Here is a 17,323-nt window from a genome sequence, read left to right on the forward strand (position 1 = left end):
TTTTTTCTGTATTTTTTGTAGAGAAAGGGTTTCGCCATGTTGCCCAGGCTGGTCTTGAACTCCAGAACTCAAGCGATCTGTCCGCCTCAGCCTCCCAAAGTGCTGGGATTATAGGTGTGAGCCACTGGGCCTGGCCAGTTCTGTAAGTTTTGGTAATTTGTACTCACGTGTGATTACCTCTTAAACAAGATAGAAAACATTCAGGAATTCAGTGGATTTACAGGAGCGAGGGAATAAAACAAAGATAGAGAACACTCTTATCACCCTAGAAAGGTACTTTGTGCTTCTGTCCAAACATTTCCACTTCTCTTCCTCAGTGCCTATGAGACAATCATTTTGACTTGTCATTAGATTAGTTTTGCCTGTTGTAGGAAGCCATGGATGAAATCAGTCTATATTTTTTTGTCTTTTGCCCAGCATGTTTTTGAGACTGATCCATGTTGTGGAGTGTATAAACTCATTCATATTTGTTCCTGAGCAGTGTTCCTTTTTATGAGTACACTATAATTTTTTGTTTTCTTTTGGTATTTTGACTGTTTTTAGTTTTGGGCTATTATTAACATGGCTACTATGAACATTCTTGTACAGGTTTCTTTTTGTGGACATATATATTTATTTTTCCTGAATGTGTGATACAGGGTAGATCTATGTTTAACTTTTGGAACTTGACGGTTTTCCAAGTGTGCTGTACCATTTTATACTTCCATTTCGGTGGAATATGAATGTTCTAGTTGCTTGATGTGGTAGGCTGAATCATGGTCTCCAAAGATATTCAGGTTCTAATCCCAAGAACCTGTGAATGTTGTTTTATATGACAAAAGAGACTTTACAGATGTGATTAAGTTAAGGATCTTGAGATGGGGGATTATCCTGGATTATCTGGGTGGGCTTTATATGGAATGCCAAGAGCTCTTATTAGAAGGCTGTAGAGGGAGATTTGAATGCAGAAGAGAAGGCAGTGTGACAATGTAAGCAGAGATTGGAGTGATGTGCTCTGAAGGTGGGGAAGGGAGCACAAGCTAAGGACTATAGGTAACCACTGGAAGCTGAAAAAGGCAAGGACAAACTTCTCCTCAGACACTCCAGGAGGATCAGTCCTGCCAACACTGTGACTTCGTTGAAACTGATTTTGCTAAATTTGTGCTGTGATTGTGATTATTTGTTACAGCAGCAATGGTATACTAATACACTCCACATCCTCACCAACATTTAGTAGTGTCAGAAAATTTTTAAACCATTCTAGATGGTGTGAAATGGTATTGCATTATGGTTTTAATTTGCGTTTTCTTGATGATTGGTGATACTAAATACCTCTTAATGTGCTCCTGTATCCTCTTTTATGAGATGTCTGTAATTTGTTCTTTTTCTGTTTAACAAAAAAGCTGAGGTTATCTTTTTCTGTGATTTTAAAATTTTGATGGTTTACATTATATACACAGTATCCCTTATCCAAAATGCTTGGGACTAGAAGTGGTTCAGGTATTTTCCAATTTTTAGAATATTTGCATTATAGTTGTATACTACAATGACCATTGTTTTTTGGGTGTCATGTTGGTACTCAAGAAGTTTCAGATTTTGGAGCATTTTAGATTTCAGTTTTCAGATTTGGGATGCTTGGCCTGTATTTCTTTTTCTTTCTTTCTCTTTTTTTTTCCTTTGTTTCTTTTTCTTGAGACAGGGTCTTGCTCTGCCTCAGCTTGGAGTGCAGTGGAGTGATCTTGGCTCACTGCAGCCTCCACATCCCTGTGCTCAAATGATCCTCCCACCTCAGCCTCCTGAGTAACTGGGAGCACAGGCACGCACCATGCCCAGCTATTTTTTTGTTTTTTAGTAGAGATGGGATCTTGCCATGCTGCCCAGGCTGATCTTGAACTCTTGAGCTCAAGCAGTTCACCTATTTTGGCCTCCCAAAGTGCTGGGATTACAGCTGTGAGCCACGATGCCTGACTCAACCTGTATTTCTTTTATGGTTAATGCTTTTTATGTTTTAAGGTCATGAATGTATTCTGTGTTTTCCTCTAAGAGCTTAAGATTCTGTTTTCCCACTGAAGATGGTATGCACTTGTGGTTGAGGCTTATTATTTTCCATGTTGAAAAGTTGTTGCAAACTATATTGACCTTGTTGTGCTTTACTGGAAAATGAGTTGACTATATATGTGTGGGTCTATTTCTAGACTTGTTCTGTTCCACTGATCTTTTTTTCTTGTGCCTACTCTATACTCTTGATTACTAAATCTTTTTAGTAAACTTTGAAATAAGGTGGTATGAGGCCTCCAATTTTGTTTTTCAAGAATGATTTGGTTATTCTATATTTTTTTTTTGTTTCCATATGAATTTTACATCGTATGACTTTCTTAACTCTGCTGGAATTTTGGTAGGGATTGCATTGAATCCATATATCAAATTGGAAAGAATGGACATTTAAGCAATATGAGTCTTCCAGTCTATGAACATGGTCTCTCTTTGTTCAGTGTTTTTCATTTTTCTTAGCAATATTTTGTAATTCTTAGTGTTGAGATCTTGAGTATCTTTCTTTAGATATGTAGAAAATATCTGTTGTTTCAAGCATATTTCTTGAAATTTCATTTTCCAAATGTTTTTGCTTGTAGGTAGAAATAGTTTTTGTATGTTGAATTTGCCTCTTGACCCTTTATCTTGAAACCTTGCTAAATTTACTAATTCCAATGTTTTTGTAGATTCCATGTACTTTTCCATGGAGACAGTCATATCACTGTAGAATAAAGTCAGTTTTATTTATTTCTTTCCAGTCTATCTTTTCTTTGTTGCCTAGTTGTCCTGGCTAGAACATCCAATGCATTACTGAATAGAAAGGGTAACCGTGGATATCCTTGTCTTATTCCCAGTTGTAAGGGAGAGATTTAATGTTTCTTCATGACATATGATGCTAGCTCTAGGTTTTTAATAGATGTCCTTTTCAGATTGAAGAACGTTCTTTTAGTGTTGCTGGGAGTTTTAAATTATAGATGAGTGTTGAATTAACATTTTCAAATACCTTTTTTCTTGCTCATTTGAGAGAATCATAGGTGTGTTTTCTCCTTTGTACTATAAATGAGGTGCTTGATTTTTGAATGCTAAACCAGTTTTTCTCCTTGGGATAAATCCTGCTTGGTGATGATGACCTTTTCTCTTATGTTGCTGGATGTGATTTGCTAATATTTTGTTAAGGGTTTTTGCATCTAGTAGTAACAGACCTTTGCTATGTATTAGTACGGGATCTTGGGTCCAAGCCAGTTTGTTGTCCCTTTTTAAATATCAGACAGCTGTCGTTTCTCATTGCTCAGCATCTGTGTACCTTTGTCTGGGACTGGTGGTAGCAATGTTTCCTCGCTTCCCCTGGCAGTAGAACGTGGTGGTTATTGTTACAGAGTGAAAGGTATGTTTGTGTGTGGGAGATGGGTGAGTAAGTTGTGCTCCACACATCCCCCAACTCAACAGCACATGTCTTTTGCTCTACTTTTCCCCTTGAGGCAGGGGATCTTTGCTTGCCTTTGGGTTTGGTAGACTTTCCTGCATCTCCCGTCATAGTTGAAGGCATTTGCTTTATACGAGATGCCACCGAGTGGAGAGGAAGGAGCTCTCTCTCATTTTCTGCCTTTTTTCAAGAGCACTCAGTTGAGGCCCTTGGAAAAGAGCTTGCGAATGAGTGCAAATTCTCTTTTCTGTCTGGGGCTCCCAGGAATTCTTAACTGTTGTCCTAGCCCGGCTTTTCATCCTTACTTTTATCTTTAATATTCAGCAGGTTGACCATGAATGTGTTATCTTTCCATATGTGGGTTAGTATCTGTCATCTCTTGAAAAGTCTGTGACCATTGTCTCTTCATACATTTTTTTGTTCTCCATTCTCTTTCATCTTCCTCTGGCACTCCAATTAAACCCAACTGACATTTGGTTTTGGATATTCTGAGTTTTTTCCCTACACTGTGTTTTCCCTCTTTGTATTTTAATTTGCATACTTTAATTTGGCCTGTCTGCAGGTTCATGCTTATTTCTGTTAAGCCCATCTAATGATATCTTTAATTTCTAATACTGTATTTTTCATTTCTAACATTTTCCTGTGATCCTCTTTTGTAACTTTGATGTCTGTGATGAAATTTTTTCATTATTCATGTTGCCATCTGTTCCATCAGCTTCTTTAGAATTTTTATTATAGTTATCTGATTTTATTCATGTTTTGACTGTTTGCTACTTCCTGTATCTTGTAATTTTTGAATGAATGCTGAACATTTGTATAAAAACAATGGAGATGGAAGTAAATAATATTTACCTTTAGAAAATGGTCCATCATTTCTTGTGTTGTCCAAGTGTGATTTTGGATCTCATTTTGGTTTATAGCTGAGCCATCAGCTTTCTGAACCATGAGAGATTTCTCTATAGCTCAGCTATCAATTTCTTGGTCATTCTTACTTTCTTTCTCTCCCCCCACCCCCTCTTTCTCTATTGCTGTCTCCAGGCTTTTGTGCCCAGTGAGAGATCTTTCTGCTCTTAATACCTTCCAGAGGTTTCTTTTAGCAATCCTACCCTGTCTTCAAGTTCATTGCTCATTTCAGCCTTGGTGGGTCAATGTCCTGAGTATCTGGGTGAAAGTTTTTCTCATCTCTTCTGTCCTACCCCAGCCCTTGGCAGCTCAGTGTCTAGAGTCTTGTGGGATCATCTTTTTCTCACCTTTCTTGCCTGTCCCTCCCCACCACCCCCCATTGAGAGGGTAGATTGTTTGCATTTGTGGGAGATCTTAAGCTCCTTAAGGGATCTCCCTCAGCTTTCCAGCCGTGTCCAACCTTTGACATACTTTTGCAAGTACTTAGTGGAAACCTGTGGGAATGAGTGGTTGGGATGGATGCAGTCTTGCTCTGTGGGATCCTTGCAATTTAATATGTCATGTCAGTGCACATGTAGGCTGGTTTCTTCTTACTTTCATTCATGGCAGGATTATTCCTCATTAGCCACTCCACCAGGAAAGAGACCATCCATGCAGCCTCTCTTCTCTCAAGGCTCTACACTTTGGAATTTAGTTCTACTTAGGCTACTTTGTATCCTTAACTCTCTGGCTCAGAGAGACCATGATTTTGTAGCTTATCTGGCTAGTTTTGATTATTAGAATGAAAGTGATGCTCTGTTGTAACTTTCTACATCCTAATCAGAAGTGGAATTCCTTCTGTGGAATACTTTAAAATATATAGTCTGATAATATATACCTGACACATTTTCTGTTGTTTCATTCTGGTTGATTTTTCTCAGGGCTAGGTTTCTAAATTTTTCCCATTCTTCTCAAATCTTAACTCTCCATCTCTGTCCTCAAGTGGTACGTGATCTTGTGAAATAAAGTCGTAAAATTATTTCAACTCACAGATTTATAGTTGTAGAATACTTACTAAAATGGAATGAGATTATTTTGGGGGATAGGATGCAGTAGTTCTTGGTAGTCCAAGACTCTTAATAAAACAACTAGAAAAGCCAGGTAATTTACAACATTTATATATTTAGATAGAGAACAGTGAGTGTAAAAATGATTAAAGAAAGCAAAATTTTGCAACCTGGGGGAGTACCTTTCACAAGTGAGCTGGGAGAGGTCTGCAGCTGATCGTTGTTTTTCCTGGGTCCAGACTAGAGGAGGCCTTTGGGCTGCAGCCTGAGTGGCAGATTGGAAATATGAGGGGGCTTTAAACACAGAGAACCCCCTCAATATATTCGCTAAATTCCGTAGTTCAACTGGGTGGAAGAGATAAACCAGAATCTCAGAAAAGGAGATTGGGATATTTTCTAGTCCTGTGGTGTTGAGATAAAGATTCTCTAAGGGAAACGACTTGAGAACAATAGGTGAGAGTTGAAAGCGTTTGAGGAAGTGGTGAATACACACTGATGATTTTCAGCACACCCAGTTTCTTCCCCGTAGACATTTGCTAAATTCTGAAGCTGCTTAGGCTAGAGAGCTAAACCAGAAATCTCTTTAAAACAAAGCAATTCTAATAGTATCTAGGTACCTCAAAGATAAGCATCTACTAGCTTTTGAAATAAAAGCTCAGCAGAGTCTCATCCTAGGAACAGGGACAAACCAGAGGTAGTCTCGTTCATAGCAAAACTGCTTCTCAGCAGCGTTCTATGATTCTGGCATTATAGAGGAAGTAGTAAAAGTATATTTATGAAATTGTGTTAAGTGAAGGATGAATAAGGAAGTATCTAGGGTAACCACTAAAAGAAAAGAATGTAACAAATGAATACAGACAAAAATTGGATATAGAATATGTGATAAATTCAAAAGACAAGAAAGAAAATATAAAACAAGCAGACAACTAAATTAGCAATTACATTACATGGAAATGAGCTAAATATTCCAAGTAAATGGCAAAAATTATCAGACTGGACAAATAATAATTACCTAAATATAAGTACCTAGAAAGATTGAGAGAAAATGTTGGGAAAGGATATACCATCCAAATGCTAACTGAAGGAAATAAGTGTGGCTGTACTAATCAGGCAAAGGAGACTTTAATACAATAAACACTAGTAGAAAAAGAGAACTACATTTTATAGTGTAAGCGGATTGATCCACCAGAGTTATCACAATCCTTAATCTGTACCCAGTAAAACAGCCCGGACATCTATAAACCAAAAATTTTATTTTGAACTGAAAGAAACAGACAAATATGCCATCACAGTGGATGCAGGTATATAGGATGTACATACATCACAATTAGCAGGCTTGATCTAATTGTCATATGTAGAACATTGAAACTATTAATGTTGGTATTAACCATCTTTTCCCTTGCACATGGAAATTGTATTAGAATTGACCATAATCTGGGGCCATAAACAAAGCCTCAACAAATATCATTGATTTTAATAATTGAATGTATTGTTTGTATTATAGTAAATAAAAATAACAAAAAATAACTAGAAAATTCCCAGCTGCCTGGAAATAAAATACTATGCTTATGAAGAACATATGGCTCAAAGAAGAAATTATGATGGCTATTAGAAAATATTTTAAACTGATTGAAAATGAAGATGAACTACAATGATCTGGAATGCTGCTGCTGAAATGCTAAGATGAAATTTATAGCCTTAAATCTATGCATTGAAAAAGAAAGCTTTTTTAAGGAGGTAGAAAAGGAATAGGAAATCAAACCTAAAGACAGTAGAAGTAAGGAAATAATGAAGACAAGAGCAGAAATTAGTGAATAGAAAGTAATTCCTACATAGAGAAAATTGACAAAGCTAAGAAAAAGTTGGTTCTTTGAAAAGATTAATGTAATTGACCACTTAGCAAAACTGATCAAAAGAGGATGGGGAGGGGGAGAGAGAACATAAATTTAAATATTAGGAATGAAAAATGTCACATTACTACGGATCCTACAGTTGTTAAATAGAGGTGTTTATGAACAGTTTATAGAGAATATGGGATAGGGAGAGTAGGCAGAAATTTTGAGTAGTTAGGGCTGGACCATTCAATATGGGTAGGCAATAGCTTTGTGTCACTATTGAGTAGTTGAAATGTGGCTAGTCCTAGTTGAGTTGTCCTGTAAGTGTAAAGTACTCAACAGATTTTATAAACTTAGTATGAAATTTTTTTTTATATTGATTGCATGTTGAAACGATGGCATTTTGGATATGTTGGGTTAAATACATCATTAAAATGCCACCTGTTTCCTTTTACTTTTAAAAATGTCACTAGAAAACTTAAAGTACATATGTGGCTCATATTACATTTTTATAGAGGTTGTTATATTGGCTTTAAGATAGGTACTGTTATCCCTGTTTTACAGCTGAGAAAACTGAGGTGTATAGAGGTTGCCATGCAGCTAGTAAGTGTCATCCTTGGGATTTGAACTTGGCCAACTGGCTTCAGAATCTGTTCTTTGAAGCATTACACTGTGTGTTCTTAAAGCATATTAAGTCATTTTACTATTATTTTTTGCAAATATTGAAGGATTTTTAGTAGTAGGGTGACATGCAGTATGCATTTTAGAAAGCTGTTTGCATCAAAGAAAGAAGATGGAGACTGAAAGACTAGTTAAATGATTTGTAGATTGAGAAAGGAGTTGGAGCTAAATGTGTTATTCTAATGCTGTCTAATGGACTAATTTGTCAGGCACAGATAGCTCCGTTGATTGTATAAAGAGCTCAGCCTTTAATGGCTCTATATAGGTCTCCAGATTAGCTCCAGATTGTTATGTGCAACACAGTATATTGACACAATTAAGTACTTGTTCTCTGGCATCATGCTGCTTGATTCATATCCTAGCGTTGGCACTTAAAAGTTGGGTTATCATGTTGTATTGCTATAAATTGTCCTTTGCATTCATGACACCTTTCTCCCTAATCATCCACATTTTTCCTCCGTTTGGTAACTCCTTTATATGTATTTTTTAGAAATTTTTTTCACTTAACTTGGCGGTTTCTGAGCTCTCCCATATACCAGCATTTCATTACCACGTGACCAATTTGATCTCTGTGCTAAGCCTCAGACCTTTGTTTCTACCTGCTTATTGGGCACCTCCTGGAGTTTCATAGTCACAGCAAATGTAGCTTGACTAACACAGCACTTATGTTCCCCAAATACTTCATATTTTGGCCAATTGTATTTTCATTCAACTGGTTTTTCAAGCAAGAACCTGTAATTTGTAACTTTTTCTTTATCAACTCTGTTCCTTCTATCTCCCTAATTATCTATTCTTTCCTTTTGTGTATTGCAATTCTCTGCTGGTTGATCTCTCTGCCCTTAGAAATTTACCCCTTCTCCATTCCCCACTGCCAATACCTTGCTACAAAGGGTTTCTCTTCTTCTATCCATCCCAGCTCAGAAGTGTAGTCTGCAGATGAGTAACATAGATAGGATTTGAGAATAAACAGGTAAATACAGGCACAATAGATGGGCCAAAAAAAAAAAGAAGAGTAAAAGAAAATTGTTGAATGCAAGAAGGATTGAATAAATGGCAAGCTGCCAAGGAAGTGCAAATGTTTCCTCAGGAAAACCTTTCCTGACACCTAATGCAAAGTTAGGTGGTGTTTCTTTGTGTACCTGTAATTCCCATTGCAATTTCTCTTATTTGTCATGTGTATTTTGATCATGTCAGTCTTCTTCACTAGTCATTGACTATCCTGAGAAGAGGGAATATTTAAAAAAAAATTATTCTTCCATGTGGTACAAACCAAAATAATGGAATTATGGAGAGTTTAGAGCAGGAATGCAGTTTGTGTACATTGGAAATGAATCTTAGCATATAATCTATGAAAATTAGCCAGTTCTTTGATGGGAAATAAATTTGCATCTTGTGTTAGGATTTTCTTTAACGTTAAAAATATGTGCAAAGTGAGTTTAAAAACTATTGTCTGATCATTATGATTATTAAGGAACAAACTAATGAAAATGTAAGCATCATTGTTTTCATAAAGATGCACTTTGAAAACTACAATTTCAGTATTTGGGGTGTGTGATGTGAAGACTAGAGACCTCTTTACTTTCTAAAAAGGATGCTTTTGGGACCTTTATTAAATATGACAAATTGAACACGTGTTTTCCTTTATCCTACATCTCACTAAAATTGAAGGCAAAGGAAAGAAAAGAAAAGCGTAAGAGCTAAGGAATGAGAAAGGAAACAGCAGTAAAAGGAGAGGTTACCCAGATCTTGGAATGTGAATCACATGTAGAAATGTCTTAACTGATAGAGCAATACTAGTAAGGCTGAAGTCTTAACTTCCATGAGAGACTACAGGGAAAATAGGGAAGAAAATAATTAAAGAAATAATAAAAAATAAAACTCTTAGAATTGTAGTATCAATTAAGTGCTCAGAACAGTTGATCAGAAAAAGAATAAACACTGCATACCCTCTTAGAACATTATGAAGTTTCAGAATCACAGAGGAGATATTAAGAGCTTCTGGAGCGAAACAGTTTTTAAACCCCAATTAAAGGATCAGGAATAAAAGTTACGTAGTACTTATCAGTATTAGTAGTGGAGTCTAGAAAATTGAGGGGATGGTGCTTTCTAAATTCTCTGTGAACTGATAAGGAATGACCTACAGAGAATTAAGCAAAAAAAAAAAAAATTCAAGATATACAAAATCAAGGATTATTATGCTACTTTTGTACAGGAATAAGGTGGTGGGAATGTGGATAACTGTGTGTACACATGTTTATATTTGTAAAATGATGCTGAATAGACAAAACAGCTTAATAAAAATAATTCCTATGGAAGAGAAAAGACAAGATACAATTCCTTAAATTAGGAAGAGAAATGATCTGACTTTACTCACTATGCAAATTGTTATTTAGATGAAAATGAAAAAAATATGTGTTAAAAAATTTCTCTCAAGGGCAGGTGAAACCAGACAACAGCTTTTCTCCACAGACTCTGTTTGCCATGGTTTTTTCTTTATTCTTGATTACTTCACACTTGATGCATTTTCCCTTCTTGTAACTGTAGATTTTGCCTCCTGATAGTTATGAAAGTTTAAAACCTGGGGGAGAGTGGGCTTACAGATTTTCAATGTATTTTTGTATAGTCTTTTGAGAGTAGATTGAAGTTCTAAAAAGTGAGAAAACCTTTTTTTGTGAAAATATTTTAATTGACACTATTAAGAGTTTAACACAGTATTGGTAGTGAAAAATCGTTAAAAGTATCTGATTTTACTTGCAAAATTACTGTATTTTCCCACAAGAGGCGTCCTTATAACATTCTTGTTTTTAGAAGAGTTTGTTTCCATAATTCATTTAAATTCATAAAGATAACATTTTCATGGGTGGAGAAGTCTGTTGGGAAAGTCATAATTTGAATTTCTGTCTCGTTTTGCAGTTTGCTTTCTATGATAAGTTGAAATTATTACTTGATGTTTGATGTTCAAGTTAGTCTCTACATTATCCTTTCAATATCTTTGCTAGGTTCGATACAAGAGGCTGTTTTCCTAGCGTGGCTTGCTGCCTTTGGTAAGAACATGTCGTCCATCTTGCCATTCACTCCGCCAGTTGTGAAGAGACTGCTGGGATGGAAGAAGTCAGCTGGTGGGTCTGGAGGAGCAGGCGGAGGAGAGCAGAATGGGCAGGAAGAAAAGTGGTGTGAGAAAGCAGTGAAAAGTCTGGTGAAGAAGCTTAAGAAAACAGGACGATTAGATGAGCTTGAGAAAGCCATCACTACGCAAAACTGTAATACTAAATGTGTTACCATACCAAGGTAAGTTTCGTTAGATCCCAAGTTTGATCAAATTGTGTCAAGGAATCTGAAGGAAAGTTACTGAATTTGTATTCCTTTCAAGTTGCCTGTAAAAAAGTGATGATTAAAATACGACTGTTTTTAACCTTGTATAAATTGTTTTTACTAGCTGACTTGTTTTATAAATTATTTTCTTGAATAGTGAGAAGGTTTAATCAAGCTAAATAAGATACTTAGATTTATTATCTTCATTGCCTAAATTTGTATGTTTTCCTTATTTCTGTGATTGAATGATACTTGAATAAAGAATTGAAGCTTTTTCTATCACTAACATAGTAGCAGCCTATAGTTTTCTCCTCCGTTGGTCAAAACGTTCATCAGTCAGAGGTGAAAAGAGGCTGCTCACTTTTTAATGAATTTTATATGGTTTTTCTTTGCGTTACAGCATTACTTCCAAGAAAGAATAGTGTGTTAGAATTTTATATCGTTTTTCTTTGCGTTGCAGCATTACTTCCAAGAAAGAATAGTGTGTTAGAATTTTATATCGTTTTTCTTTGCGTTGCAGCATTACTTCCAAGAAAGAATAGTGTGTTAGAATTTTATATCGTTTTTCTTTGCGTTGCAGCATTACTTCCAAGAAAGAATAGTGTGTTAGGTGGCTTCTTGTATGTGGTAGGCATTAGTCAGAACCTGTCTTAAAGACCTGCCTCTTAGGTTAGGAGGACCTGTTACTTTAAAAGTCTGAAGTTTTCTGAGGATAAATTTAATCATTTACAGATAAGTACCACTGTCATAAGTATTGCTTTTTAATAAAGTGGCACATGTTTTAAAATATGTTTTACTACTTGTGTACATTACAGGTTTTGGGGGGAGTGTTAAGAAATGTTAGAATTCTCTAAAATGATTGTTTGCAGTGTCATAACGTGGGCTAGCATATAGCATGTGAAACCATTCTATTGACTTTGAACTTTGAGAAGTACACTTTTGATGCTTGTAGATAACAGATCCCAATAACACCAGTACACCCTGTCTGGTTACAAATACTAACAGCAGAATGTTTCTTGCCTTGTTTGGTAGACCATCCATTTCTTTCCCTTACTTGTTTTATGTATATCTTAAAGATTGCTTTTTTTGGTTTGTTCATTTGTTTTACAAATGCTTATTGAGTGTTTGCTGTGTAGAGGCACTGTTTCTAGACATATGGGGGATACAGTGACTAACAAAACACAAAACTCCTGCCTTCCTAAGGGATAGAAATACACAATAAACAAGTAAACAAATTAATTATAATTTGATATGGTAATGAGTGCAAAGAAGACAACCAAATGCGGTGATATGATAGAATGAAGAATTAAAAAGCTCCTTTGGGTTGGATTGTGATGCTTGTGCAGAGCTTCGAGAAGCAGCAGCCAACTGAGGGAAGAGTCTTCTAGGCAGAGGGAAGAGCCAGGGTGAAGACACTGAGGTGAGCTTCTTGTATTAGAGTATTTAAAAGGAGCCCTGTGTAGATGGAGGACAAGACTTGCCCAAAGCTTATGGAGGGCATCCTAGGGTGTGGTGAGAGTTTGAATGTTAGTCTAAATATAACAGGATGCAAGTAAATTTATTCTGATGGATTTTAAAGAGGATCTTACACATTTTTACAAAGATTTTTCTGGCTGCTGAAGAGTGGTATGTGTGTAGTAGGGTAGATGGAAGCAGGAAAATGAGGAGACTGTGAGGAATCTAAATGCAAGGTGATAAGAGACTGGACTGGTGTGGTGGCTGTGCTAGCACACGAAGTAAACAGATTTGGCCTGGGTTTTAGAAGTGGAACTGAGGACTTCCTGGTGAATGGGCTGAGAAGTCCAGCTGTATTTCATTCTTCATTGTGTAGTGTGTGGGATTTCAGTTAGGTAACCATTTATCATATGCCCACTACATGCCTGATATGCTCCTCCTCACTGGAGTTAAGATACAGTGTTTGCTTTTAAACTACTTACTTTCTAGTAAGGGAGATAAACTTAAAAAAAAGAAAAAGATGGTTTCATAAGGCTTGGTAGATGTTATAAAAGAAGTATGCTTTGGGCTATATCCAGAGGAGGCTTGTGGAAAGTTTCCTTGTGGAGGAATACTGGTGCTTTTGAGTTGAGCAGGGTAAAGGAGGAATTAGAAGCCTGTTTCATCACATGTGGTGTGGTGGTGTGGAGATTGGCAGGTTGGGGAGGATTGGTGAAGTGTTCCAAACAAGTTGGGTGTCCTTAGAGTTTAAAGTAAGGGATAGCAAATGGCCAGAGTGTGTGTAGGTAGTAAGGTGTCACTGCATGCTGTGCCAGAGTTCACACTTAACCTGAGGGTGACTGGTGAGATTGGGGCCATTAAGTGCCTTAGGGTCTGAAGGCTCAGAAGTCAGATTAATTTGAAGTGCAACGTAGGTTGCAGTGAGAAAACTCCTTATGAGGCTGTCAAGAATGGAGGCCAGGAGACTGGTATCACTTGATCGAAGGGAGCTGTGTGATACAGGCAGAGATAGAGCCATGTTTTTGCACAACTTCAATAAGGCTCAAGTTGCCATTGCAGTGAGGTTATCCACAGAGCAGAGCCTGAGAGAGTCTAATCTTTTAGGGAGGTACAACAGTACTAAAATTGGCCATTGCTGATATTTAACCTGTGGAGGAGGTAACCTTAGTCATAGCTCTTTTCCTTATTTCCCATTCTTTTTACAGCCTCTTATGGAGATAGAGATCTCTGAGAGCTCATATTCTAGAGCTGCTTCATCATTAAAAACATTTTTTTCTGCCCTTTCACCTGATTAATGAAGTTGAAGTGATAGTTCTCCATTATCTTGTTTTTCACTATTAAAGTTTCCTTGAAGCATAGAAATTTGCCTAATTTGGTGGTGGTTTTAGATGTTGCAAAAATGGAGATTTGTTATTGATCATGGTCTATCAAAAAAATTTTAACTTTTTATACACTGTAGCTTGGTGCCATATATTTTATAAAGCTTATTTTTAGTAGTAGAACAATTAAATTGTGTCACATTATTAGTCATTTCTTAACAGCTAAATATTCTTAAATGTAAGAAATTTAGTTGGAATTCAGGGAGCTCATTTATATGTAGAGTGTAAAAGATGGGAAGCGGCATGGAAAAAGGTCTGTTATGGATAAATCTAAACCTTAGCTTAAACAGAATTATTCAAAATGTGATACACAATGGATTTGTAAGCACGTTTACTCAGAATTTCAAATAAAATGTTAATAAAGTGCCTTTATAGTTTTATAAGCCAAAAAATACAACTCAGTTCAACTAATGAAGAACAGGAAACAAATTGCTTAATTTTAAGAAATGGCAAATGTTTTCTGTTGAAATGTTTACTGAACAGTTCCTCCTCTCTACTCTCAGCCCCTTAATATTAGAGTGGGGTTAAAGTTAGGACAGAAACATAGTCCTGGCTTTGTGTACCTCCCACTCCCTTCATCTCATTACTCTTGTTGCCTCTGGCAGTTTAGAAGCTGTAGTTATAGATATGTCACTGTTGCTTCCTTCCCACCATTTTCTATGGTGACACAGAGTAATTTATAGGTAGAGCTTAACCTCAATAAAAGCTGCAGTGAGCTAAATAATAAAAAATTTCAGGAAGCTTTTTCATCTCAAGCATTTTTGAGTTCGAGGAATGGGAGACCACTTGGTCATGAAGTCAGAATGGCAGTTGAATCAGACATAAGGAAAAAGCTGTCAATATATTATTATCCACAATAAAGCAAAATTGAAATTGCAGTGGGGATGGAGTTCTGTAAAGTTAAAAGTAAGGGACTTTGAAGTGTTAAACATTCTGTAAAGTTATAAGTAAGGGGTGGAGTTCTGTAAAGTTAAAAGTAAGGACTATGGGGTCTAAAATGGCTATTATAATACTGATTATTCATAAATGTATAGGAATGCAAAATTTATTTCCATAAGCATAAATTAAAAGGACTTTCCTAAGGTGGTACTCTGACCATGTAATCATATTTTTGATCTTTCATCCTAAGGAAATAACCAGAATATTGTCAGATTTCTGATGTTCATTTCAGTATCATTTTTTCTTTGTTTCCACCAGTCCATTGGAATCTGTATTGTTTTTAATAGGAATTAGAAAAAAACCCAGTCCTAACCTTTAGTTTCTTTAACTCTAATAAAGAACACTTTTTATACCACAATTAAACAAGGATAGCAAAAGACAAGTTTATACCACTCTCTTATAAACATAGATGCAAAAGTAATAAAGTATCAGAAACTAGAATTCAGTGGTTTATTAAAAACAAAACCACAAAAACATAACTAGGCACAGTGACTCACGCCTGTAATCCCAGCACTTTGGGAGGCCGAGGCAGGCAGATCACCTGAGGTCAGGAGTTTAATACTAGCCTGGCCTTGGCAAAACCACGTCTCTACTGAAAATACAAAAACTAGCTGGCTGTGGTCGTGTGCGCCTGTAATCCCAGCTACTCGGGAGGCTGAGGCAGGAGAATTGCTTGAACCCAGGAGGCACAGGTTGCAGTGAGCCTAGATTGAGCCAATGCACTGCAGCCTGGGCGACAAGAGCGAAACTCCGTCTCACAGACACACACACACACAAATGACTAGGTAATGTTTATTGTTGACATTCAAGGATGACAACTACAGGAAATCTGTTAGTATAAGATACCACATAATCATGTTTAAGAAGCACTTTATGATCCTCATGGATCTAGAAAGGGCTTTCTATAAAATTCACTATGTATATTAACAAATTAGAAATGAGTTTTGTTAGCTCGATAAAGCATACTTCTAAAAATGTTAACACTTAATTATGAAACTTTTAGAGATTAATTGACCAAATTTTTAGTAATGAGTATGGATGACCCAGAAAAGTCCTGTAGTTTTTTTCCTAATATTTATATGTAAAAGTGTATCATTTTTATAGTCAGCACAATTAAATGTTTAAATAGGACTTTTGAGCAATTTGATTCTTGCCTTTTTATTGACAAGACTATTCTTGTCTCTTTTCTTTGAAGTCAGTTTTTTCTGTTAAAGGGCATTTCTATTTTTTTAGCTTTCTCTTTTGATATTTGTATGTTTATGACTATTTTTTCTTTCAAAAAGTATATTACTAGCCAGACGTGGTGGTGTGCACCTGTAGCCCCAGCTGCTTGGGAGGTTGAGGCAGGAGGGTCACTTGAGCCCAGAAGTTCCAGGCTGCAGTGTGTGGTGATTACATCTGTGAACAGCCACTGCACTCCTTACCAGGCAACATAGTGAGAGGCTGTCCCTTTAAAAAAAAAAAAAAGTTGCTTAAAAACATAAAGTAGCATGTACATAACTGAAAAATCAACCGTGATTATACAGTGGAAAAATCAGTCTCCCTCCCACCCCAGTTCGTTTGTCACCCAGTTTTCCTCTGTAGTGAATATTGTATACTAGTGCCTCATGTATCCTTCCAGGATGTTTCTTTTTAATGCTGCCATTAACATTTGGATTTTGTTTTGCCTCTTACAAACTTTTTTTTTTGAGACAGAGTTTCTCTCTCATTGCCCAGGCTGGAGTGCAATGGCACAATCTCGGTTCACTGCGACCTCTGCCTCCCAGGTTCAAGCAATTCTCCTGCCTCAGCCTCCCGAGTAGCTGGGATTACAGGCATGCACCACCACGCCTGCCTGATTTTGTGTTTTTTAGTAGAGACAGGGTTTCTCCATGTTGGTCAGGCTGGTTTCGAACTCCTGACCTCAGATGATCCGCCCGCCTCGGCCTTCCAAAGTGCTGGGATTACAGGCATGAGCCACCATGCCCGGCCACCTCTTACAGACTTTTAAACATCAGAGTAATTGGTAACTTTATGCAGACTGTCTTGGAATAGAGCAATTCTAATTAAAAAAACTGTCATATTTTATTTCTAACTTCATGTTCATACCCTTTGGCTTCTTTAGGTAACCAGGAATAGCTAAAGAGAAGTGTTTTTGAACCCAATCTGTGGTATTCTTCCATTTTTAAGCGAGTGCTTTTTCGTAATAGGATAATTCTTTCTTCTCATTCATACATAGGCGTGTGTGTGTGTCTGACTGTATCGTAATATGTATGAAGCACTATGGTGGAGGGAACTCTGAATTTCAAGTTTGATAACCTGTTTTTGTATCAGCTTCTTCAGTATTGATGAGTGTAGATC

The 17,323-nt window shown here is 36.7% G+C and overlaps 1 protein-coding gene across 6 annotated transcripts in view; it reads left to right on the forward strand.

Moving 5' to 3' along the window:
- Positions 1 to 17,323, forward strand: part of LOC105489370 (SMAD family member 2) — a 90,651-nt gene that overhangs the window by 23,849 nt on the left and 49,479 nt on the right. For 4 of the 6 annotated variants that reach the window (XM_011754122.3, XM_071085402.1, XM_011754125.3 and 1 more), the window contains one exon: positions 10,898 to 11,186. In XM_011754122.3, the coding sequence (XP_011752424.1) occupies positions 10,951 to 11,186 (236 nt within the window). In that variant the 5' untranslated portion in view covers positions 10,898 to 10,950. Of the gene's footprint in view, positions 1 to 24; positions 143 to 10,897; positions 11,187 to 17,323 lie in introns of those variants that run through there. The other 2 variants (XM_011754120.2, XM_071085403.1) reach the window with 2 other exon arrangements.

Source organism: Macaca nemestrina, chromosome 19 (assembly GCF_043159975.1).
Source record: "Macaca nemestrina isolate mMacNem1 chromosome 19, mMacNem.hap1, whole genome shotgun sequence".
Lineage (NCBI taxonomy): Eukaryota > Metazoa > Chordata > Mammalia > Primates > Cercopithecidae > Macaca > Macaca nemestrina.